Source organism: Furipterus horrens, unplaced genomic scaffold (genome assembly GCF_987537825.1).
Source record: "Furipterus horrens unplaced genomic scaffold, mFurHor1.1.pri manual_scaffold_3, whole genome shotgun sequence".
Lineage (NCBI taxonomy): Eukaryota > Metazoa > Chordata > Mammalia > Chiroptera > Furipteridae > Furipterus > Furipterus horrens.
In genome coordinates, this window is record NW_028327173.1 from 162,667,087 (window position 1) to 162,692,966 (window position 25,880).

At 39.5% G+C, this 25,880-nt stretch overlaps 1 protein-coding gene across 1 annotated transcript in view; it reads right to left on the bottom strand.

The window, feature by feature from the left end:
• The window catches only part of MYO1E (myosin IE), a 198,757-nt gene that overhangs the window by 91,970 nt on the left and 80,907 nt on the right, over positions 1–25,880 (bottom strand). Inside the window, exons 3-5 of the mRNA XM_090270681.1 lie at positions 21,105–21,194; positions 18,597–18,691; positions 3,305–3,392 (exon numbers count right to left, since the gene is read on the bottom strand). Coding sequence (XP_090126807.1) covers positions 3,305–3,392; positions 18,597–18,691; positions 21,105–21,194 — 273 coding nt within the window. The remainder of the gene's footprint in view (positions 1–3,304; positions 3,393–18,596; positions 18,692–21,104; positions 21,195–25,880) is intronic.

Below are 25,880 nucleotides of genomic sequence, written 5' to 3' on the forward strand. Positions count from 1 at the left end.
GACCTGGTTTCTGAGTGAGGTCCAAGTGACAAGGCTCAACTCCTTACATCCCTGTGGTTTCTGGAGGATTTACTCTTTCCTTTTGACAGACTTTAACCTTTTGTGTCTTCCAGCTCCCTTGACTCGATGCAGGATCCTGGGAGCCAGGGTGCCACAAGCAAATCATGATCTACAAACATTCCTGGACTGGGCTTCCACACCAGATGTGCCTGACCCTGCTCTCCCTGATGTGTGGGACTCACAGCTGGAAGGGAAGGGAAGCATGAAGGGGCATCTCCTTGCTGTTCTGATCAGAAACTTTCCTGTCGCTGTCCCTTCTCTGCCCACATGCTCTACCTGCCTGTCGCATACCCCTCTCTACCCTCTTCACTGCACGTGACAGGTACCTTAAGGGAAATTAAACAGTTTCTCCTTCTCAAACAAAATTGTAAGACAGAGCTTTATGCTTCCAAACTTTAATATGTACGAATCACCTTGGGATCCTGTACAAATGCAGACGGGGATTCAGTGGGTCTGAGGCAGGACCTGAGTCTGCATTTCTAACCGGCTCCCTGGTGCAACTGGTCCTGCCAGCGTGGAGCTGCATTTCGAGTAGCAAGGGCCAATGCTGGCTTGTACGGAAAAATTCCTGGCCTACCGAAGGATAAGAATTCGGGTTTCAAATACCCTAGTTCTATGCCAGAGTGAAAAGTGTGCAAAACATCCCATGGGCAAGACAGCTCAACAGATAGAAGTTGATGTTGGAGAGGTCTTTCAACAAGTGAACCATTCCTTGTAGTTCTAATTATTCACATGCTACGGTTAAACATGTTCCAGAAATAACAAGTCTTTGGTTTGTGCTCTGTAGCTACTGACTAATTCCAAGCCAAGGGCTCTGTATCATTGTCCTCATAGGAAAACAGAAAGAGAAAAGTCAACATTAAATGTCTGCAATCTGGCCACTAAGTCATGATCTGGAGAAAATAGGACTAGATTAAGGCACTGATTATTAATCGGCTGCCTAACAGCAAGTGTGTTCCCTTTGGTACCCTCTTGAACCTTCAGAAGAGGAAGAAATGGAATTCCATCGACCAAGGACATGTCATTAGCAATAGCACCAAAGATAAATTCTGGGTGGTCCCTCCACAGGGTTAGTTTCAAAAGTTAAAAACCTCATCTCCAAGCCACCTATTCTCCTTTAAAAACTCATGGATTTATATAAACTTTGTTTTTCTTTGTAAAATTAATTTTGACATGTAGATCTTCACTAGTCCTTGATATCTGTTTTTGCAGATCAGACATACCCATACCACTTATTATCAACACTTAGCTTCTTGTAGGACAGAACAAAAGAAAGGCTTTTCCTTGTCTCTTGCCTTCTTTAATTACAGACTTGTTAATTGAGAATCTTTATGCATGTGTCCAACTATCCATCCACTATCAATATGTCCAACAGAATTCTGTGGTAACTGTACTGGGGAAAAGAGAAAGAGTAAATTGTGGTAAAGGAACAGCCCACCCACAAAATAGCATCCTGGATTCCTGTCACTAGATCAGTCTTCTAGGATGAGGGCGTGATTATATGAATGGAAAAAAGCAAGTGGACTGCACCACCCCAATCTAGGTTTTTGAGCTACCCTCACGGTCCAATACAGAAGCTGTGAGCCACGTGTGGCTTTGATCTATAAACATGGTTAGTCCCAACTGAGATGTGCTTTAAGGGAAGAATACACACTGGATTTCAAAGAGTTAGCACCAAAAAAAATGTAAAATATCTCATCAATTTTTAATAGTGATTATATGTTGAAATGATAATGTTTTGGATATGTTGGGTTAAATAAAATGGATTTTTAAAATTAATTTCATAGGTCTGTTTTTACTTTTTTTAAAAATGTGACTACTTAAAAATCTAATTCTATACATGACATGCACCACATACAGTGATGCTCTAGATCTTCCTTTCATTCAGCACATACAACTATGTATAGTGCATAATACTTGATAATGATAATAAACAGCTATGTTGTTGGTTTATATATTTACTATACTATACTTCCTGTTGTTATTTTAGAGTGCACTCTTTCTCCTTAATAAAAAATATCTGTTGTAAAATATGCTGTGTTACATCTGCAGCAGTCTCATACCTCTCATGTTTATCACATCTGTTGACTGCATCATTTTCTCTTGTGCTTGATTTAATCTCATATTATTTTATACGGGGACATGAAAAGCAAGGACCTACAACCTAGATTATTCTATCCAGCAAAGCTATCACTTAAAATCAAAAGGCAGATAAAGCACTTCCCAGACAAGGTAAAGCTAAAGGAGGTCATCATCACCAAGCCATTATTACATGAAATGTTAAAGGGACTTACTTCAGAAAAAGAAGATCAAAACTATGAATATTAAAATGGCAATAAATTCAAAACTATCAACAACTGAATCTAAAAAACAAATCAAGCAAACAAGCAGAACAGAAACAGAATCATAGGTATGGGGATCATTTGGAGGGTTATCAGCTGGGAGGGGGAAGGGGAAGAAATGGGGAAATGGTGCAGGGATTAAGGAGCATAATTGGTAGGAACAAAATAGACAGGGGGAAGTTAAGAATAATATAGGAAAGGGTGAAGTCAAAGAACTTACATGCATGACCCATGAACATGAAATAAGGGGTGATTGCAAGAGGGAATGAGGGGTACAGGGTGGAGGGGGCAAAAGGGAAAATATTGGAACAACTGTAATAGTATGATCAATAAAATATATTAAAAAAAATAAAATGTCAAAGTTGTAAAAAATACGTTTTCTTAAGCAGAATTAACAAGTCAAAGGTGCCTGCACGTAGATTTGATAGTCTGCTGAAATGTCCTTCATAAAAGTACACTAGTTCATGCTCCTACCTGGAATGTATGAGAGGAACTATGTCCCTCTTATTTTACCAACAGAATGTTTAAAACACCACAAAAAATTTGCCATTTTGATAGTTAAGAGTGTTTTGGCACAGTTTTAATATGCACTTCTCTTATTATCATGAAGGTGAGCAAGTTTTCATTTTATGAGTCATTTATACTTCTTTTTCTGAGTTGTTTTTCATGCTCTTTGTGTTTATTTTTCTTTTGGATATTTTATCTTTGTACTAGTTTTTAGGAGTTCATTCTATATTGGCATCTCCATCTCTTAAACATGCTATTTCTTTGCAATTTCAAGTATCTTGGTTATAGAACCAATGTCTTTTCTGTGGAAGAAAAATTCTTTCTCAAACAGCAAGTGGAGCCTCTTACTTTTCACATAGGACAGGGTCTCAAAATGGGCCAAATCACAAACTCACCTGGACTTTGGGGCCCCCTCCAGACACTCTGGAGACATAACTCATGATGTATTTGGCCGCCACTGTCTTTCCAGCACCACTTTCACCACTGAGGAAAGAAAGGCAAACATACACACTGTGAAGTGGATTACAACCAGTTCCCTCCTCTCTGACCACCCCCACCCAAACAAAAAAGAAGCAGAAAGAAATCCAGTAAAAAATGCACGACACTGATTGAGAAAGGCAAATAAATCATGGCAGGATTGGGTCACCCCCATGACTTGTATGAGTAATATCAATGTGGCGTGTGGACCAACATCTTAACAATCATCATCATGTACATGATAGACAAGTAAGCATTCTAAATGTCCGATAATAGGGGACAAACTTAGGGACATTATGAAACATCAGAAGGATGGAGTGTTGTACAAAAATTACAACTCACATGAAGAGTGTAAACCAAGGAAGAAAGTGCATGAAGTAATGTTAAGTGAAAGAAACCCAGTTCAAATTATAAAACAGGTTACAAAAATGTAAAGAAAAAAAAAGTACATAAGGAAAAAAGACTAGAACTAACACAAAATATTAGCAGAGGTTTTGGTAAAGGAAAAATCATGGGAGACTTCATTCAGTTCAATGTTTATCAAATATTTAGTAACACAGATATTACTTCTATAATTTAAAAAAACAGAAAAGTAGGCACTCCCAGTTTTCAACCCATATGCCTTGAACCGATGCAAGCAACTTAAAAACTGAAGTTCTAAAAATAAATTATGAGGCAATATTAATCATATCCTGAATAACAAAGACTACCTTCCGTTTTGTGGCCTTACTGCACGGGAAAACCCTTTTGTTACCAAAGTCTGCTTGTGAAAATGCCCGTTCTTCCTTCAAAATTCCCTTGAATTGATGATGATCTCAGTTCAAAACACTCAATGCAAAACATGTGTAAGTCAATCAGAAATCTCATCTCTCTATAGGTAGCCTTTGTGTTACCATGACAGAATTAAAGGAATTTATATCATGTAATGTGGTGAAATTTAGGATGAAAAATTCAGATAATATTTTTGTTTGCAATTGGTGATCAGAATATTAGGGTGCAGAGTAAATTTTTTTATTTTTATTTTTAATGAACACCCAACCTAATGAATTATTATCAATTACTTAGTTACTTAAGAAAAGAGAAAACATTTGCTTAGGGTACAATCTAACCAAGTGACTCCTACCCCAAAAAGGAAACTAAAATATATTTTGGAAAAATTTAGTATTTCAAAACAAAACAAATAAATAATTAAAGTAGCCATAATAGCAAAACTCAGAACTTTGTTCAACTTCCTTGAACTAATTAGAGAGATTATGGGGAAGAATGGGGAAACCATACTCTTCGAGGACCTCGAAGACCTGAATCCATCTAAGCAGCTCATTCACCATCCTAGTATTCAGTGCCTGGCTTCTGGGTCACATGAAGTTTTGTAAGGAAGATATGGTGGTAAGTAGAAAACCAAACTGAAATTTCAGAAGGAAGATGCGGGGCAAGTGGAAAACCAGTGAGTCTGGGATGGTATGTCATACAATTTACAAAGAACATCCTTACTCACAGGCACAAATATAGTATGTATTTCAGTTTCATAAGGAAGTTATCTGTTTAAATGGCCCATATAATCAGATGACTTATATGCTAGTTCCAGGGTCAAAACATACTTTTGCTCATTTTTAACACTGGTTTTGTCAACAACAAAACTTCATTTTTTAATTTTTGAAATAATGTGCACATTCAAGAATATGTACTAGAAAGTCTCAGAGTGCAATGGTACAACCACTCAATATAATATTACACAAACAATTAGAAAACTACATGGCAAGATAAAGACAATGCAACTAAAGTGGCAACATAAGCAGAATTATATTTTTAATGTAATAAAATAATGCGTGGATAAGAATGGAAATGGAACAAGGAAAAAATATTTGACTTGTTGAGGGGCTGGTTTTTGGATGGCTCTTGTTTCCTTTGATGTGATTTCTTGCAATGCTTACATTTTTGAGACAATTACCCATATATTTCAGATTTTTAAAAATAGCATTTCCAGAAAAAGTGGGATCACATATCACAACGATATTCAAGAAGGATAAATTTCTTTAATTATTATTCAACTTCCTCTCATGATGAGTAAACATATTTTCATTTTTAGAATTCCTTATAGCAAACTGTGTGTGCATGTGTGTGCACACGTATGTTAAAGATAGAAGGGAAAAATAACTAATTCCATATAGAATTATGAAATAAAAGTATAGTGATTCTCCCACTGTGTCTTTGGCTAATGATGTGATCAAACAAAATACTTCGTCTCTTTTGTTGGAAGCAAAATAAAAGAGTAATGGAAAGTAACTCGTTTCATATATTAAAACAGGTATTCCAGATCCAATATCATCTACGTTCTCAGTAATTGTGATATTTTTCAGAAGATTTAAAATAATTAGTTCTGGCTGAATATTGATCGGAATTTTCATTTCTTGGTTTCAATTTACAGACACTTAAAAAGGAGTTTTATTGATCAGAGGCCGGTAATTTGCCCAGAATATGGTACAATAATGGAATGTTAGATAATTACTTGAAGCTTACAGTATATACAAACATGATTATACTGGCTTTTCAGTATAGGAAAATATTGTTTCTTCCCCTGGACTAAAACCCAAGTTAAAAGAATGCGAAGGTATCAGACAAATTCTACGGCACACCTAAGTCTTTGCTCAGTTGTGTACTTGTGAAATATATATATGTATGCATATATGCATATATAAAATTTCTTTCAAGTTGTCTTGATCAGTGGCTGATAGAGACGGTCAGCAGACCACTGAAAACATGAGTCTGAAGCACAGGAATAGGTTCAGGATAAAAGACAGAGTGATGTCAGTGATCCGCTCGTAAAATCAAGTTGAAATGGTGACAGTGAGTGAGATTACTAAGGAAAAGTATGACTGAGAACAGGCTGAGCTGGGACCCTGGGGACTGTAGTAGCCACTGTTTGTTCCCACTCGAGCATATTCCCCACCCCCTCTTTCCTGACAATATCCTGATTTGGTTCTGGTATCTGTCCTGGCACACGAGGCATAGGGAAGCTGGCCCCATTCTCAGTGAAGACTGTGCATCTGATGTCCCCAGCAGTTGTCTGGAGTCCCTATTAGCAAAGTTGCCTAATTAGACGGAAGGAAGGACTAATGGGAGAGGTTTCTCTCTCCTCCGGGAAGTAAGGAAGAACGTTCCTTCCTGATTACCACTGGTGGCCACCTGGAACCGCCACTGGGAACCAATCTTAGGATGTTCGGACTGTGAAGCAGAGAAGTGAAAAAGAACTTTGATCTTTGATGGCATCAGTGGACCACTGAGTCAATCAGCCGTGGAGTCTGCACAGTCTCTGCAGGTTTTCTCAGGCGAGATAAGCTTCCTTAACGTCCATGCCAGCTCAAAGCAAGGTCAACGAAATGGGGACACTGACATTTCAGGAGCATGCTGAAGAAGAAGCTCCTCAGGGAGACTGTGATGGAAAGGTGAGAGAGGCACAGGAGAAGCAGGAGGACAGAGGTGGCATCATAAAGCTCAGGGACCTGGGGGTTAACTGTGTCAACGTGGTGAGAAATCAACAAGACAGTGAAGTTCTGAAAATTCCCACTGGGATTTATCCTCTTTGACCTTATGATTTTGATGTAGGACCATTCTAGGATAGAACCTGACTCTTATTTCAAAAGATTTAACCCAAAGATAGAAAAACACAAGGACAGTTTTAATAAAATGACCTTTTCTAACACTAAAGTTCTAAAAGACGACCATATTAGTGACTGAAAAGTAGTCCAGAAAATTGAGAAACAACGTCAGTTCCAAAGGAGACTGGTGGTTGGCCATCACAGATTGGTGGTTGCCAGGTGTGAGGGGCTGGGGGTGGTGAAATGGGTAAAGGAGGCTAAAAAGTACAAATTTCCAGTTATGAAATAAAAGCCACAGAGATGTAATATATAGCAATGTGTCTATAGTTAATGATACTGTATTGCACATTAGGAAGCTGCTAAAAGAATAGATCTTAAAAGTTCTCATCACGAGAATTTTGTAACTATGTATGGCTATTGGATGTCAACTAGACTTATTGTGGTGATCATTTTCACAACACATACATTTATCAAATCATCTTGTATACCTAAAACTTAAGTCAATTACACCTCAATTTAATAAAAAAAAAAAAAAAAAAAAGGAGCAGCCCTGGCTGGTGTGGCTCAGTGGATTAAGCACCAGCCTGCAAACTGAAAGGTCACCAGTTCGATTCCCTGTCAGGGCTCATGCCTGGGTTGTGAGCCAGGTCCCCAGTTGGGGGCACGCTAGAAGCAACTGACTGATGTTCCTATCACACGTCAATGTTTCTCTCCCTCTCTTCTCCTCTCTCTGAAAATAAATAAATAAAATTTTTTAAAAAAAGAGAGCAAATTAAAATATTCTGCATGTAATCATTGTAGAACATGTGTCCATCAGGTGTTTAATGCACATCAGGAACTGTTGTGAGGGCTTTACACATATCAATCATTCAATCTGCATAACAGCCCTGGGAGATAGGTGCTACTCTTAATCCCATTCTTGGATGAGAAATGCTCCTCAACTTGTTCAGGGACACAGGGCTAGTGAGGGGCATCCCTAGGAAAGGACTTGAGACACTCTGACTCAGGAGCTACATTGCTTCAGATGAGGGTATGTATTTAAAATCCTCAGGTGGGTTAGACAGTTCATTAAAATCTGCATTATTTACCAAGTAACTCCATGAATAGCACAGTTTGTAGTATAATCAAACTTGCAACCACTTCTGAATCTTTACTGCTACACATCCCTTTAAGTAAGACTTCTGCAAAAACATTTATTATCTCGCACACAGTTAAAACTAACAAATAATAGCCTGCCTGCACCACTGTGATCACAAGACAAGATGTGATGAAGAATGAGAATCACATCAAGGAAGGTGCTGGACACACTCCTCCAAAGACTCAGTTCCCACACTCCTTTCCTGGCAGCCCTCCTGGGTCTGGCAAAGAGTTGAAGCATCTCTGTTACCCGAAGAGAAAAGGGTGATCTGTTGAAACCTTGGAAAAGCACTGAGAAACAAATCCTCAAGAACCTGCAATGACTAAATGTATAAAATGCAAAATAAAAGACTCATGCCAAACTACTGAGTAAATGATAAAGATTCAGTCTTGAACATAATGAGGGAAGTGTGAACAAGACCAAGAGCTGTTATTCCTTCCCAATCAATTAGGATGGTCAAGCAGACAAAATTTCATCCCCAGACTGCCAAGAAAGTGGCGCCATGGCAAGGCTCCCACGGGCCCAGCCCGAGGCAATCGGAGGAACCTGCTGCACAGCATGGGGGCCAAGTTTGAGCCCTAGCTCGGCTACTCATTAGCTCTGAAATTCCTTTTAATGTTACCAGCAGATATTGTATAGCACTCCTGAACAGTTTTTAGAAAGTGTTTATGCATATTTCCTTACTCAGCTTTCCTTATATCCCTTTAAGGCATTAATCCCCATTTTGCAGATGAAGTGGCCAAGGCTTACGTAAGTCTCACACATTAGACAGAACAGAATAGAGAATCCACCCTGTGACTCAACCCCAGAGAGCTTTCCACTACACAGCGTGACTGTGGGTGGTAACAGATGAACAACCAGATAACCTGACACCTGCTGACTCAAAACAGCAGAGAAGTGGACAAGGTGTAACAGTGGAAGAGGCAGCCCTCGCTTGGAGCACGGCTTTACCACATTTCAAATGCGACATGTTTAACACGTTTCATATCTCTCTAAGGCTCAGTTTCTTGGTCTGCAAAAGGGAGGGTAGTAATACCTACTCTGCCAGGTTATAAATGACAGAAGTAAAAGATGCCAAGACACAAAGGAACCATCCAAAAAAGGTAAACTATTATGATTATAGATAACATATTAATTAGCAAATGAGTCATCCCTCTTGATTAACACTGACTGATGGTAAAGGAATTTCAGCAGTCACACAGGCTATGAGGTAATAATTGCAGTGAATTTGGGGGAAAAGGTAGATCAAGACCCTGCCCTTCAAACCCCCAGCTAGGGGGCAGTCCTCATGTAGACTCCACAGTCAGGGGTGTGAACAAACAGGACCTCCCAATGCCAAGCTGGAGGGCTAGGGAGCCTCAAAGGCCAAGCAATGCTGCTGGGAAACCGGAAACTGGGTGGACGAACAGAAACAGAAAGAGTTCCAATACTAATAATAAAAGGTTCCTGAAATACAACAGAGACAGGAAGGCGACTTGAGAATCCGTGAGACACCTGTTGGTGCCTAGGCAGAGGCAAGACACAAGCCAAATATCAGAGTTGCTCTGATTTTTAAAACCTTCTAATTTTTAATCTTCACTACTATAAATATTAAGGATTTCAAATCCCAAATGTCTTTTGAAGCAGAAAGGTCAGAAATCTTAGATCCAGTAGTGACAACTATCTCCTTTCCCGCTACCAAAATTCTCATATTCTGAGTCACCAAGTCCTTTTGATGCAAGTTCAAAATATCTTTCACATCTTTACTTATTCTTTAAATAATATTTATTCAGCAGGTATTCAGGATACCATCTACAAGACTTTGCAAACTGGTGTCAGACGCATTAAAGACAGAATGCCCTATTCTGCAGAAAAACCTGCTGCAGAATATTGCAAGCAAAAAAAAGAAAAGAGGAAAACTGCACTAAATGCAGTACTTTCATATCAACATTACATTTTTTGAAACAGGCTAGGGCAGCAGCAGCAGATGCAGGCCAAAAGTGATAGGAATTCACTTCTGGTGGAACAATAAAACTACCACATAGATGTTCTCCAAGGTCTTGTAAGTCTCCATAGAGGTCAGTTGATAGGGGCTTCAGAAATGCCTCTGCCCACACCACAAAGTAGTAAAGAATTTGAGAAAAACTTACTGTTTCTCCTTCCCCTTTACCACACCAGACTATTTCATTAAATAGATTTGCAGCATGGATGTCTCTGATAGTAACTCTAAAACACAAATCCAAATTCTGGATTTGGGAGCAAATAATAAAAAATAAATAAAAAGTAATGAGCTAAGCAGATATTGGTTACTTATTTACTGTGCTCACAGGTGTGTCTACCTGTGTCTTCAGGTGTTCATCACTGTCAACGATACTAATGCAGCCAGAGCTGTGCCATATTTCTATTGCCACTGCCGGGAGTCCATGTTCTCTTTGTTCATTTATTTCTTCCTGAGCTTACTGAGTGTCACACATCAGTTTCCTCTTTGCCTTTCCAAATCAGGCCATGCCCTCCACATAACCTCACTAGATATCTGTATTCTCTCAAGGTCCCATCTCTTTTCTCCCAGAAGGCTTATCTTTGTGAACCAGCCTTTTGTGGTATCATGTCTCTGCTCAAAGATCTGCAAGACCTGCAGATTTCTCTGTAGATCACCCAGCCTATCATTCCAGGAGGTACCTGTCACCTAACAATCTTATCTCCTCTAATCAACCTATACTGCACTACAGCACAAAGGCTATATGGCTATTATATAGAAACAGAAGTGGAAACCCAGTTCGTACCTTTGAGTTACTGATAAGGACCATCTGTCAATGGAAGTCTTTTCTAACAAATACACCGATATCCTCCTCCTTTCTCCCCATTACACAGTGTGGGTTCCAGAGGCTATCAAGTCATTCGTGCTTTCTCCTTTCCATACATTTTAAAGGGAAGACCCAAATCAAGTCCCAATCCTCCGTGGTACCTTTGCTGACTGTTTCCGTCTAAACTAATCTTCCCTTTTTGTAAATGCAGTAGCACTTAGAGCTCACTTCAAGTATTTCAGCTTCAGAATTATCATTAAACGTTTACTGTGTGTACCTGAGAAGCCAAAAAGAGTACACCAGTTTCTTGTCATCAAGATTGAAAAACTACTTAAAATATGCACATGCAAATTAAAAAAACAAACACAATAAGATTAAGAAGGTGTCAAAAATGAGGAGTATATGAGGTGCTATTGAAATTCAGAGGATGAAGATCACTGGGTTGAGGCAGATAAGAAAGGCTTAGGTGGGGGAAATAACTCCAGACAGGGAGACCTACCTGGGCAATAACATGACTCGTAAGAGGGAAAAGAGCAGGACAATTTGGTTAGAGTAGAAATAAAATGAAGTTGGGTGTGTCCCAAGCTAAAAACTTTGTACTCTACTGGGTAGTGGAGAGCCACTGAGATAGTTTAGCAGAAGCAGGACAGACTAAATGATATAATAGTTAAGGAGCATTCATCTGGCAACTGAGTTTGGAAGAGAGAGTTGGTGGAGGAACACATTTTGGGGTCACGTAAAAAGAACCATTATGAGCTCGTTAAATTTGCGATGTTGGTATGTCACATAAAGGGGGTTATCACAGTGATAACTGATGCTTAAGGCAGGAGTTGGCAAACTTTTCCTGTCAAAATGACTAGATACGGTCTGTCACTACAACTCAACTATGCAATTGTAGCACAGCCGAAGATAACATGGAAATAGATGGGTGTAGCTTTGTTTCAATAAAACTTTATTGAGAAAAACAGGCAATGGGCCATAGTTTGTGAACCCTCAGGTTAAGGGAAAGGCCTATGCTCTGAAGTCTCACAATTGGAGTTTTCTGATGTTTTCACATAGTAAGATAGTGTATTTCCCATTTGATAAAGAATGATCTCAAGTTTTAGTTTGAGAAGAATGCAAATAATTTAAATATACTTCCTTATAAATTTATCAAAATAGATCTATTTAAACTCTTAGCTTCTTAAGCAAATATTAACCATTTACATCAAGAGATTTTCTAAATTCTCAAAAGATAAACAAAATTCATACACCACACTACAATCTTCTTGATAAATGCACACATTTATAACTACATGGCTTGTAAGGGACACACTGTGGGATGAAAAGCAGGTATTTCTATAAACCTACTGGCTTCCTTGGTTGATAAGGGCTTCTTCATTGACAGAATGCACCGAATACATGGATCAAAACACATCCATGATTAGTTCATACATGTCCATGGATAATAGGTCAAGCAAGATAAAGAAATGGCCCAGGTATGGCCATTTAGTGTATAAATGAATCTTTACTTCTCAGTAAGAAATCAAGATTCACATATTACTAAGGTCATGTTCGTTCACTAAGTATGCCTGTGGGTCAACGGTCAGTCTTCCAACTGATGACAAACACAATCATCAGCCTCCTGGGTTGCAGGGAGTATCCTGGCCCAACAACGTATAAAGGACCGGGTTTAAGAAAGCACCCGTGTTTTAGGGGGAGACTTTTACCCTAGGAAGTAAGTCCAAGGTAACTAAGCTTGCTGAATGTCCTGATCTTGTCTCATCGTATACGGGACCTCCACTGAGATGTGGGACATTTGAGTGTCATTTACCAATAGGATGTTGAGAAAATGTATGAAAGTTGAAGTCAGACGGGCTAAGTTTAAATAGAGGCTTTACCATTTACTAGTTTGAGGATCTTAGAATTCTTCTAAACCTCATTTTCTGGATGGAACCTCTAGAAATAACAATACTGGTACCCACCCTGGGATGGAAGGAGATGACCTATGTGGAAAGCACCCAGCAGAGGGCAGGCCCTCAGGAAGTGTAACTTCCTGGACTAGCTAATGGTGCTGAAGACAAGAGGGGACTGGGATATTACGGTTTCAGGAGCCTTATTGTTAATTCTCAACTAGCATAAATTGGGGAGCTTGAAAAAAGATTATTAATGCTATGGCTCACCATAAATCACCTGAAAGAGAATCTCTAGATGTATAGCCCAGATATCTGTACAGTCATTGAGCTAGTAAGTCAATTCAGGAATTGGACACATTTATTGCTGGAAAGTTAATTAGTGAACACAAGGTATGGTGGATGAAATTAGCATCTATAGCAGCCATTCTCCCTAACCTGCCTGCCAGTGGACTGTTGGGGATAAACGTGGGAAACATCTAAGGCAAACCCTGGGTGTTTATTCCTGACTAGACCCTAACCTAACAGATAGCTGGGGTGGGCAGGACAAAGCGTAGGCTAACAAAAGGGGTTGACCTATATGGAGTCAGAACAAGAAAATAAACACCAAAAATAATGGATTTTCCCCAAATGAATAGACTACACTGAGGAACAGAGCAACATCCTGACAGAGGTGGGGGCCACCGTTCATTGACAACAGCCAGTATGATCATCTCTCTGTTCCGAATTCAACCCTCTAATGGTAATCTGGCTCCTCTCATGGGCTGTGTTCCAGGAAAGCAATCAGCTGAGCAGAATTCTTACAAACGCATGAACTGGGATCTAATTTACACTCATTTGTGAGTTGCAGGCCAGAGTCAGTCTGCCTGACCTGTTCAACCCTAGCTATTTTGACAAAACAAGTTTGTAGATATGCGAAATACAAGACCAAGCCTTTCGTGGAGACTTGTGCTTGAGAAAATAACCCGTCTTCTTCCTTGATTTCTTTTTTTTTTAAAGATTTTATTTTTTTATTTTCAGAGAGGGGGAAGGGAGGGAGAAAGGGAGAGAAACATTGATGTGTGAGAGATACATTGATTGGTTGCCTCTCACATGCTCCTAACTGGCATGTGCCTTGACTGGGAATTGAACTGGCGACCTTTTGGTTCACAGGCCGGCACTCAATCGCCAGAGCCACACCAGCTAGGGCTGATTTCTTTTTAAATTCAGCTTGTTACACTTATTTCTAGTCTAGAAATAGTCAGCTGCCTGTCAGCAAATCTGCCTCTTTAGAAAACATGAGTAAGATTAGGAGGAAATTGAAAATACTGCCTCTTTAGACCCATCTAAAGAGTATGCATTTCATCCTGTAGACAAGGTCACAGTAGAAAAATTGGGAAGTGAAGGTCTGAAAAGAACACCAGAGAGATTAGGTCATTCATTTTTAATTTTCTAATTAAACAAGATGAAAAATTCTTAGTCTTTCTAGCTCTGGCAAAGCCCATAGCACAAGGAGCATGTTCCTCTTCCAGCCCCAGGAGAATGGGGTCTGTTTCTGTTCACAAATACATGCAAGCAGTCTCATTTGACTCAGCCCCTAGCTGAACAAGCACCCTGCTCTCCCAGTGCCACTGGCTGCAAGCTTGGGCCTCTCTACCCATGACTGTGTTTCCCTGCCTTCCCTCCCTTCTGACATTATTTGGAATAAAGATCTCCAAAACCAGGAGAGACTTCAGAGGTCATCTGGTCAATCAGTTCGACTCACAAATGAAGAAACCATGGTCCAGACAAGTGTTAGGTTTGCTGCCCAGGATCACAGAGCTGCTAGAGGTAGCAAATCTATCTTCTCAAAGCAGATAACCACAGGTCTTGGGTAATAAAAAATTAACAGAAAGAGAGGTTGGGCTTTTGCCCTGGGCCGCTGATAATCTCTAGAGCTCTGGAATGCCCTTCCTGACAGGAGTCTCTCTGTTTGCCTGGGGGCTTTGAGATAGTAACAATATGAATCATGATGGAGGCTTTAGAAGGCACCATATAATTTCTGACCCCCTGGAGGAACTGGAGACTAAAGGTCAGCCATGCAGTGACTGAGCCCAAATTAAAACTAGACACCGAAGGCTCGGGTGAACGTCCCTGGCAACACAACTGCCATAACTGATAGGAAATAACACCTTTCATGACTTCCTGGTGAGAGGACAACCAGAAGCTTCACATTTGGATCCCTCCCAGACCTTGCACTATACACCTCTACTTTTTTTTGTTTCTGATGGGTAAAATGGTAGTCATGAATACAGTGCTTTCATGAACGCTGTGAGCCATTCTAGTAAGTTATTAAAACTGAGAGGGTGGTGGGAACCCCTGAATTTGTAGGTAGCTGGTCAGAACGGAGGGTGGCCTGGGGACCCCCACTGGTGTCTGAAGTGAGGATGGTCTTGAGGAGGACTGTGCTCTCAACTTGTGATGTGTGGCCTGACTCTGGTAGTTAGTGAAGGATCCTATGCGTGGGCAGGTGTCCTGCTGCAGGGCCTGTGCATCTGCAGGCACAGGTTCAGGGGGGCCAGGGAGTGGGAGAGAGGTGGGCTGGGCAAGACAGAGGCAGCTTCCAGGCTGTGAAGCTCATGCAACCCGAACCCTTACCCTTCTTCTTATCTCCCTAGAGACTCAGAAGGAAGGAGAAAAGGCAACAGACTGAATTCGAAAACTCATCCTGTACTCTCATTTGATCCCAGTCAGGAAAAAGTTCCCCCTCCTATCCCCCACCTCTCCGTTGGCCAGTGACCTCACCGGGGGTCCAATGGAAGCATTTCCTGTTAAGCAACCCACCTCATCATCACCCAAGTATTTCTTCCAAAGGGAATTTTACTTGCATTTAGAGCTAACTTCCAATTTACAGAAAATCCAGTTGAAGGAATTAGTGCAGTGAGATCCCAAGGAAGCCGTTAGGTAAATCAAAAAGGTGTCTATAGGAAAATTGGGTTGGTGTCGTCACCATGCCAGTATCATAAAAAATAAAATAAAATAAAGCCATGGTGGTTCTAGGGGTCCTGTGGGAGGAAACCACTGTTCCTTGATTTACATAAACCAGCAGGAAAGGATGCATTTGCAACAATTACAGAAAACTGAATGCAGATTGCTTATATTTAGATGATATTACGTTTTTATTAATTATTTAGTTGTGATACTGGTCCTGGGGCTGAGGATAAAAAATATTACTTTCCAGTAATGTGTATGGAAATATTTAGAGGTAATACATCATGAAGTCTATATTTACCTTGAAAATACTTCAGCATTGTTTTATAATCTTGAATTTTGAATCGTGTAGATATTTTATACAATTATAAAACAAAATTTAATTTAAAAATGCTAAATCCCTAAAATCCTAAATGAAATAAATAAACCTAACTGTAGGTGAAGTTGGAGTGTTAATGACACAGAAACCCCAATATTTTGACTGTACACCCTAAGGACAAAAAGAACAACGAAGAAATTTTAGAGTTAATTCAGTAGTGCTACTAATCACACTGGTATTGTTATTTTATATCATTATCAAAATTACTTATTTGCTTTATCCCATTATATATGTTTATTTCTTTACTTATAAATATATAAATACATATTTATTTCTACTTCTATATTTACATTTATATTTATACACACACAGTATAAACCAAAGTAACTGTGATAATGTCATTAGGGACCAAAATTTTCAGCATTAAAAGAAATGAGATACAAATATAAAAATCAAAGAAGTAAAAATTCTATAATCTTATGTTCCATTTTTCTTTAAAAATTAATATTCCTTTGTCCTCTGAAAAGAAGTAGCAGCACTGGCAACACATGGAAGTGAGCACTCAGTCAGTGACTAGTTGCCGGGCTTTACATATCATTTCCCATTCAAATGAACTGGAGCTTTTTCATGAAATGGCTGATTCTGGGGCTTGGCAGAAAATGTGCAATATGAGTCTGGAACATCTTCAAATACAAAAACTATCAAAGGCTACTGGGGTCATAGTAAAGGGACATAGGAGTCAATACAAAGGGCTCTCATTGGTCCACGGTAGGATTTGTGAGCCCAAAAGAAAAACCACAATGTAGTTAAACAGATAATATATTTAAAATCCAATAGTTTGGAATGATACTGAAAATAAAAACATATTACCTTGGGAGGATGCTAGCATCAACTCATCGCTTTGACAATTGGTCAAGACAATGAATCAAACTTTGTATCTAGTTCTCTCATATAAACAGTATTTTAAGTTAACCACAAAAAAACATTCCATCTAACAAACATAGAAAAAATAATAGAATTAGATAGTAGCTAGTTTTCAACCATTAATTAAAGAATGACTGTGAAATGAGAATTTATTGCAGATGAGTCCACTGGCAATCTGGACACCACACAAAGACAGACCTATAGGCCTTATTCAACAAGAAGAGCCTTAAGTTCAGAGAGAGCATCACTGATGAAGCATTTTGCCCAAGCATTGAATCTGCAGCTTTTAGATATAAATACTGATTTACAGGAAATATAGGGGACAGTATAATGTCACAGTGTACAATCAGCTAATCCCAGGCTACAGAAAATTCTGCAAGACAGAAGACCTTTTTCTTTAACAAATAAATGCCAAGAAGAGATATAGCAACCAAGGGTAATGTGTAAAACAACTATAAAATTTTTATTAGATGATATATTACAGAATTGTACACCTGAAACCTATATAATTTTATTAACTAATGTCACTTCAATGAAGTCAATTTAAAAAAAGGAAAAAAAGAAAAAAATCACACACACACAATTTACAAAGTAATCATGGAACAGACTGATAATATTAGATGATATTAAAAACTGATAACATTAGATGATATTTTAAGGTGTGATATAAGTGATCTTTTAGAGGTTCATAATAAATTATTAACAAATGAAATGATTTGCTACCTAGGATTTGCTTTAAATGACCAAGTGGAAGCAGGGTGGAAGAATTAGGTAAAACAGGATTGGCCATATACTAATGAATTTAAAAGCTGGACGATAGGCATACAGGGACTTATCATAACACTTTTTAATTTTGTATATGTCTATAAATGTCCCTAATAAAAGTTTTTAAAAGTGCTTCAGATAAGAAAATCAAAGAACTAAAAAAGATGAATGCAAATGTGGCTAAATGTTAACGACTATCAAGTTCTAAGTGATGGAAATATGGATGCTTACTACATTTTCTTTATGTTTGAAATGTTCATAATAGTAAACAAAATTGTAAAAGCACTTAACCTCAGCAAGGACTCAGAGTTGGGTCAGGTTAAAAGGGTTTTTAAATACAGCTACAGACATCTAATGCCAGCATTTACCACTAAGGCCCACAGAAAACTTAAAGCAAATGACAAAGTACACCAAAAAGTCCAAACCTGAACTAAATTACTGGGGAAAGAACAAAAAGACGGACCTAGAGAAAAGGACTCTTAGCTGACAGAACAGTTGACACTTATGGCATAAAGGATCTTCAAATTAGAGCAAAGGCAGAGGGTGATCACACAGAAGGGAGATGTATTACGATTTTTACTTCAGGGCCCTGATGATGATCAAGAAAAGATCTGGCCAGCACAATGTGCCCCAAAGCCTGAATGCCTTAGGCAACCAACAGCAAACCCACAGAAGCTCAGAAGTTTTTATGATTTGGAATTATAAAGTCAACCAAGACAAAGCAGATAGCATGACTGTTACTCAGATGCATCAGCAGCTATTGCAAAAACACTGCTTCTTGATAGAATCTCTCACTGCAGCATGATCTCACAGCCTCTTTACCTAATCAGGCTCTTTCCCATACCTGATGATGACACACTGGTTCTCTCTGTCAATGATCATGTTTCTGTACATGTTATCCGCAAGAGCATAGATGTGTGGCGGGTTTTCATACTGTGCCTAGAAAAGCAAAACAGAAAACAAAACCACAGTCAGATCGAGCCACACATTAAATTTCTTTTCTCAGCCCTGGCCTATACCTCTTTTTAGTTCCAATGCCTATAATTATATCTTATAGGTTACATAACACAAGAATTCATAAACTTGTCTAGGTCATGAGGAGCTACACCTAACGAAATAAAGATGGCATTTGGAAGGACTCTTCTGTAGGTATTCGTGTGATTCAGCCTTCAGGAATGACCCATGTCTTCAGATAATCCAACACACACCCTTCCACCCAAACACACCTCCACGGGTGGCATTCCACTGCTAAACATTTCTAGAGACACTTGGGCAACAGGCGGACTAAAAACCTGGATCTGACTTCACTAGAATTCTAAATTTCTACACAATCTTTTTTTTAATAAGAGGAAAGTTGGACATGACAATGAATAAGGAGAAAAACTAAAAATTCTCCTTAAGAAGGCAAGAGGTGTGGTTCTTTAAAGTGATACACTGGTTTGACCAGTTTGTTTTACCTCAGTAGGGAAAAAAATCCTACCACACGAAGATGTACTCCTGGGTTTTAGTGTCATGGGACATCTCAGTATGCATAAATATCAATTCACCAATAAATTCACTGTGTTGAGATAACTTCAGACCTGATTTCTCCAATTTCTTGGCAGCTGCTTCCACCACTCCCTCAAAAGAAAAGTACTAAAATGAAAAATACTTTATGGGGTGTAAAGCTGGAGAAAGGATGCTCCTTAAATTTAAGGCTATTTAACATTAAAAAAGTGAAAACAAAACCAGATCCAGAAAGAAGATAATAATGCCCGTGCTACGATGTCACAGGGAAACTGGGATGATGGATGGGAAAGTAATCTGAAAAGGCAGGGTATTATGCCAAGGTACAACCATGTTTACTAACCCAGCTTTGGGCCTTGCTATACTCGGACTTACTCATACTGTAGAAAAAGGGACCTGGCCCACAAATTACCATTTGTTGCAAGCTCTGGCAGAGCAGGATTGATTGCTGAGAGCGGGGTGAAAGAGGGTGCTTGGATGCTTGCACACACGTTAAGAATGGGTATCCAGTGTCCACACTTCCCCTCAGGCTGTGAGCGGGAGGCTCATAAGGAGAACTGCCCAGTGAGGGTTGGAGGTCATTCCTGGGACTTGCAGATGAAACAACTCCAAACAGGAACAAGAATATGTCCCTGCCTGCACCTTACAGTCCGAGGGGATACATGGATGGGCCTCAGGATATAGCTTTAAAATGGCCTTTAAGCCTAGACTGCTTATGCAGGATTATTTTTAATACCTCCTAGAAAACAGGGAAATAGATTATAAGATAGAAAACAGAAGGAAATGGAGAAGAGAGAAAGCAGTGGGCATGGAGGGGAAGGTGTGGGTAAGTCACTGCCCAATAAGGCTTTAAAGCTGATTAATTAGTTACAGTTGACCTTTGCATGTGATTAGTTTTTAAGTTGATTTTCAATGTATGGTCTTACAGAACCTCTCAGCTACATGAGAATTATAGGATAGTTATTAGTTCCTTTACCTCATTCTTCCCTCCCCTAAGCCCCTGAAATTCATTAGGACCTGACTTCAGCTCCAACGCTCAAAAGATTTGAATACTTCACCTCTCTGAGCCTCAGTTTCCTCGTCTGTGAAATGGGGGTGGAGAGTAATACAGAGCCAGCAACCAGGGCTGTTTTATTACCATTAGGAGTTAAAAATAAATATATATATTTAAAATTCTAGGGCATTTCTTTAGAAAACTCTTTAAAGGATGAATGGTCTAAAAGGGACTCATGTAGCGACACTTCAGAGAACTGGAAAGAAACCACACGAACACACAGCACTCGCATCCACCCCGCCTTGGCCGTCACTGAGAATGCCAACCAGCTCCGCGCCTGCTGCTCCGAGGCCCGCTGATCAGGGCCAGGGCAGCGCCCAGCCTCTGCTGACAGTGTGCCCCTTGTGCTGGGCTCCCATAAAGGCAGCATTATCAAAGGTCTTTCGCGTGGCAACCTCCTTCGGCTCTAGCGACCAGCACCATTCATCTGGCAACAATGGGGTGGGCTCTTGCTCTGGGTAAATTGCCTTCCACTTCAACTGATGAATTTGTGTGGGCTCTCTTTTGTTTGTTTTCCAGGGGTCAGGATTAATGAATGCCCTTGTGCTTCTGCTGCAAAGAAAAGAGCGAAGGGAAAAAGATGCAGAGATGGGTAGGCCTGGGGAAGTGATGAACCACGTAATGAAACGTTAATAAGGACTACAGTTTCTGTTTTTATCACACAACTGAAATGGCTATGGAGCTGGGTCTGCACAGGGAGCAGAGTCACAGTAATAAATGAAATAATAAGAAACTACCCATGCACCGAAGAAGCCAAAAACACTACAGTAATTTATGTGGCATGTAACTTACCGCTCCTTGATACATTTCAATTTCCTTATCCCCAAAATATGGCATCTGCTTGAAAGGGTTGACGGAGATTAATACGGATCCGATATATGTCTGAATTTATATCCAGTTAAGGTCCATTGTTAATCTTCATAGCTACACATTTTTTTAAATTAAGTAACCAGGTGTTATAAAAAATTCATGATTGTCCAATGAAAAGCTCATGTAGTTGTTTTCTAACAGATTACAAATAAAGACAAAGGCAACTAACTCAGATTTTGTTCCCCTCCAGGAAGAGTAATAGACTTAATTACCACGATGCTGGAAAAAGAAATTATTGTTTTAAATAGATTGAAGCATATTCTTTTAAGACCGGCGACATGTACAGCTAGGGGAAAAAGAAAACAAAACAGAAATGACCAAGGAGTGAAGAGCAGTTATCATTCCTCTTCTTAAATGATAATATGTATTCCTTGGAACGTTCTTATCTCTTAGGTATACTAATAATGCATTCATTTACTCATTTAACAAATAGAGGGGGATACAAGATGAATTTAACAGTACTCTTTAGAAGCTTAGGGAACTGACTTGTATCTATATTATTCAGAGCAGATAATTACAAACCCACACAGATCAGGCTTAGAGGAAGGTGTTATTTCTGCATAGGGAGTCCAGGAAGGCCTCTCAGAAGAGCATGTGTTCATACTAAGTCTTAACTGTTTTCTATGACATTTTAACATGCCCAAGTAAATCAAGGGTCATTATAACATAAAAAATATTTCCGTTTATTTATTCAATGATCAACTAGTTTGAACTGGGTGTCTACACCAGGTCAAGGGCTGTTGTAGGTGCTGGGGATTCAGCAGTGAACAAAACAGATACAATGGAAAAAACTCCTTGTCCTCATGGAGGAAAAAAAATCATAAAAAAAGAAAAGAAAACAATAACAAAAAAACCCTAAACAACACACATACTCAAAATTGTTTCTTTTAATCAATAATTTCAAAATGTATAGAAAATTTGCAGTTGAAGATGTAAAGCTATGAGATTTTCTCCTCCAAGGAGACATTTATATATTTATAGGTTAGGACCCAGGTGTCAAATAGAGCAGTGCACTGAATCCGGTCAGACTGCCTCATTCCCAAAGTCCAATTCTCCTCTGACTTTGGCCAAGTCATATCTGTAAGTTGTGGTTAATGGGTGATGGGGTAAAATAGGACCTACTTGATAGGGCTGTTATAAGAACTCAAGGAAATAAATAGAATAAAATGCTTACCACAGTGTCTGGCATGTGGTAGATGAAATTTCCTTAACTCACATACTTCAAGATGCATGTTTTGCCCTGCGTTAACATCTCTGAGGTGCAGCTTTGGTACCATTACTAAACACAAATGAGCCAAGTGTTGGATAAGTCATATAATATTTAAAGAATAATATTTATACACAAAGAATGTGGAAAGATTTGATTGGTTTTGCATCTTTTTTTGCTGACCAGAGAGATCTCAGACTTGAAAGGGTTGAACCTAAAATGATAGTAGAGAAGATGGGGCAGCTGTAAGAGCGCACCCAGATGTACCCAGTGTTGGTATGGGCGCAGCCCATGGCACTAAGAGAAAATGTGTGTGAGACAGTGAATTGTAATTCCAAATCGCCAGTCACAGAAGAAGGGCTAAGAGCAAATGTAATTCCAAGTGCCAAAGTTAGATCAGGTCACCAATAGATTAATGGCCTGCTTTTGTGGGGGCAAAATTTAGAACTGATAAATTATTAAATGTCTATAATGCTGCAGACTAAATGTTGATAACACTAATGAAACAGATACACATCCATGTGGTGCCAATCTAAGCTCCTAATCACAACCCTGTTACTATTTTAATCCTATTTACTGTGAAGAAACTGAGGCAGAGACAATTTTAAAACTTGCTAAAAGCCATGAACTAGTAAGTGGCAGAGCTATGACTCAAACCCAGGCAGTCTTGTTATAGAGTCCACACTCTTTATTTTTTAACCTCACCTAGGGATATGTTTATTGATTTCAGAGTGAGGGAAAGAGAGACAGACAGACAGACATCGATCAGTTGCCTCTAGTAGGCATCCTAACCGGGGATTGAACCTGCAACCTAGGGTAGGTGCCCTGACCGGGAATTGAACCTGAAATCTTTTTAGTGTATGGGATGACGCTCCAACCAATTGAACAACCCAGCCAGGGTTAGAGTCCATATGCTTAATTAGCAGGTAATGTTGCTATTGTTGTTGTTGTTATTGGTAGAGTTGCCAGATGTAGCAAGTAAAATAAAAATGCCCAAATTTGAAGTTCGGATAAACAATAAATAATTCATGCATGTATATCCCAAATAAGTGTGCCCCAAGCAATATTTGGGACATACTTGTACTGAAAAGTTATTTGTTATTTATCTGAAATTCAGATTTAACCAGGAGTCCTGTGTTTTACTGGCAATCCTAAATTGGCAGCACAAGGACGGCATGCAGGACTGAGGGCTGTTCGATCAGAGAGCTCTCTGGTCCCTCATAAACTAGATTCTGTGATTCTTTCAATAGTCAAAACTCTCTTCCTTAGTTGATTTTTTAAGTATCCTTACCACATGGTAGGGACCAAATCAAAACCGAATAAGTAAGGTCTGGCCTTCAATCTGATTCTCATGCTAAACAAATATAGTAATTCTTACGGTAAACCCAATTCTCAAAAAATAGAGCCCTGCTATGACTAACCTCATTTCAGAACAAGGGGATGTCTGCCTACATTTATCTCTAGGTTAAAAGAAACGTGGGCAATGTGTTTCCACGGAGGAGGGGGCTCCCGCCCTTAGGCAGGAAAGGGAGAGCAGTGACTGCCACCTGTCGTGGACTTACCCATCACTGCATGCAGGCAGGAAAGCCAAAGGATCCACCCCCTCAGCACTCCCTTCTCACCCACCAAACCCTTGGTTACTGAATGAATGTGGGTTGGTTTGTATAAGAGCTCCTACAAGAGCCAACGTTTTCTCACTATTAATAATCTGCTATGTAAAAGACAGTCTGTAAAGTCTTGACTTCCCATCAGTAGCCTATATAAATTCTGGCAAGGGCCTGGGAAGGAGACACTCAGAGAAAAACCTCTCTCAGGCCACTCTAGGCTGGTCCTGAATGGATGACTGTGGTTGCAAGAGGGAAAACTGTAGCTGTTCCCTAAATTGCCCAGTTGGGTTCTCAAGAGCCATATTATTTGGGAGGATTCCTGCAAAATAAAGTTTGGTTTGAAATGGAAGAATTGAGACAAGAGATTTTAACTTAGATTTAAAGGAAACAAACATATTTAATTATTTGAGGTGAGCGTTTGGCCTAATTGTTTATCTAACTGCCTGCTTTTTTTCCTACTTGGCTGTGTCTGTAAGAGATGTCAGCTACTTTCCTGAGAGCACAGGTCTCCTACTGGGTTGGGTCACTTCTCCAAAACTCAAAAACTCACTCCTACTCCCTACTACATAATTCAAGTGTGCCTTTGGAAAAAGCTGTTCCCATCATTGTCTCTACCCACATAATCTCTGGCTATGAAGGTGTGGCCCAAGGTTAATTTTGAAAATGAATGGCGCTACAAGGTTATGATCAAAACAAAACAGAAAAGCCGGGGGGGGGGGGGGGCGCGATAAAAATGACATCTTATTTAATAGAATTTACAAGACAGAAGGGACCCAACACATCTTGGTTCCCAAATGCTTGCTGTGAATCTTTTAGTTTTTGTTGACCTATACAAGAATGACAAAAAGAAGAACAATGCCTGGAATTTTTCATAAAGCTCAATCTATACAATAAAAGACTGTCCTTTATTCTTAGGAAGTTTCCTTTCTACTTTGGGGGTGTTAAAATATTCTTTCTTTTAGTAAATGTGATGGTAGTGCAGTTTCTTTTTTTCTTTTAATTGATTTGAGCGAGAGAGAAACTGACTTGTTGTTCCACTTACGCATTCATTGGTTGATTTCTGTGTGTGCCTTTACCAGGTATCAACCCGCAACCGTGGTGTATTGTGTCTGTGCTCTAACCAACTGAGCTATCCAGCAAGGGCTTGCAATTTTGTTTTTAATGGTCTTATTAGGCAAAGATAGAAGTTTAACTTAAAAAAAATTCAATAACCAAACCACCCACACTGATCTAATCAACTTCCCTGCTTTTATCACTGAGGTAAGGACCTGCCGGGACTTGCCTGAAGACATGAGGAGGATGGTCAAGCTGGAACTAGAGCCCCTGGCTCCAGCCACCAGACCAACCTTCATCTCACTGCAGGCCCCCAGCAAACTGACTGCCAAGGGCCAAACCTCATCGGAAATAACTGCATTGCCTTCAGCTCCAGCTGGTCTGGCCCAAAAGTCTCAACCCCTAATTCAAGGCTGAAGTTGCCAAATGCTCCTGAGTGTGGTCTTTGAGGAAAAACAAGTTTGGAGAGGGCTGGACCAAATGAGCATGGAGTACTTTTACACAAGAACTATTTTCATCAGCCAAGTGACTATAAATGAAGCCTCACCAGGCATAAGAGCAAATACTGCAATGTTTTCCTCATACATTTTCAAGCACAATTAATTGTAAGGAGTGTGGCAACATTCAGGAAAAATGGATGATAAATCAAACCTTCCTTGTCTTAGAATAAAAGCTGAAAAAATATGGGTTTATTGGTAAACCACGTTAGCATTTTCTAAGTAGATGTTCTTCTAATGTAGAACAAGGAAGTGCATTCAGACTGAATGCGTTTACAATTGTTCCAAATGCTGACCTTCAATACAAGACAACATGCTGGTATTATATGTAGAA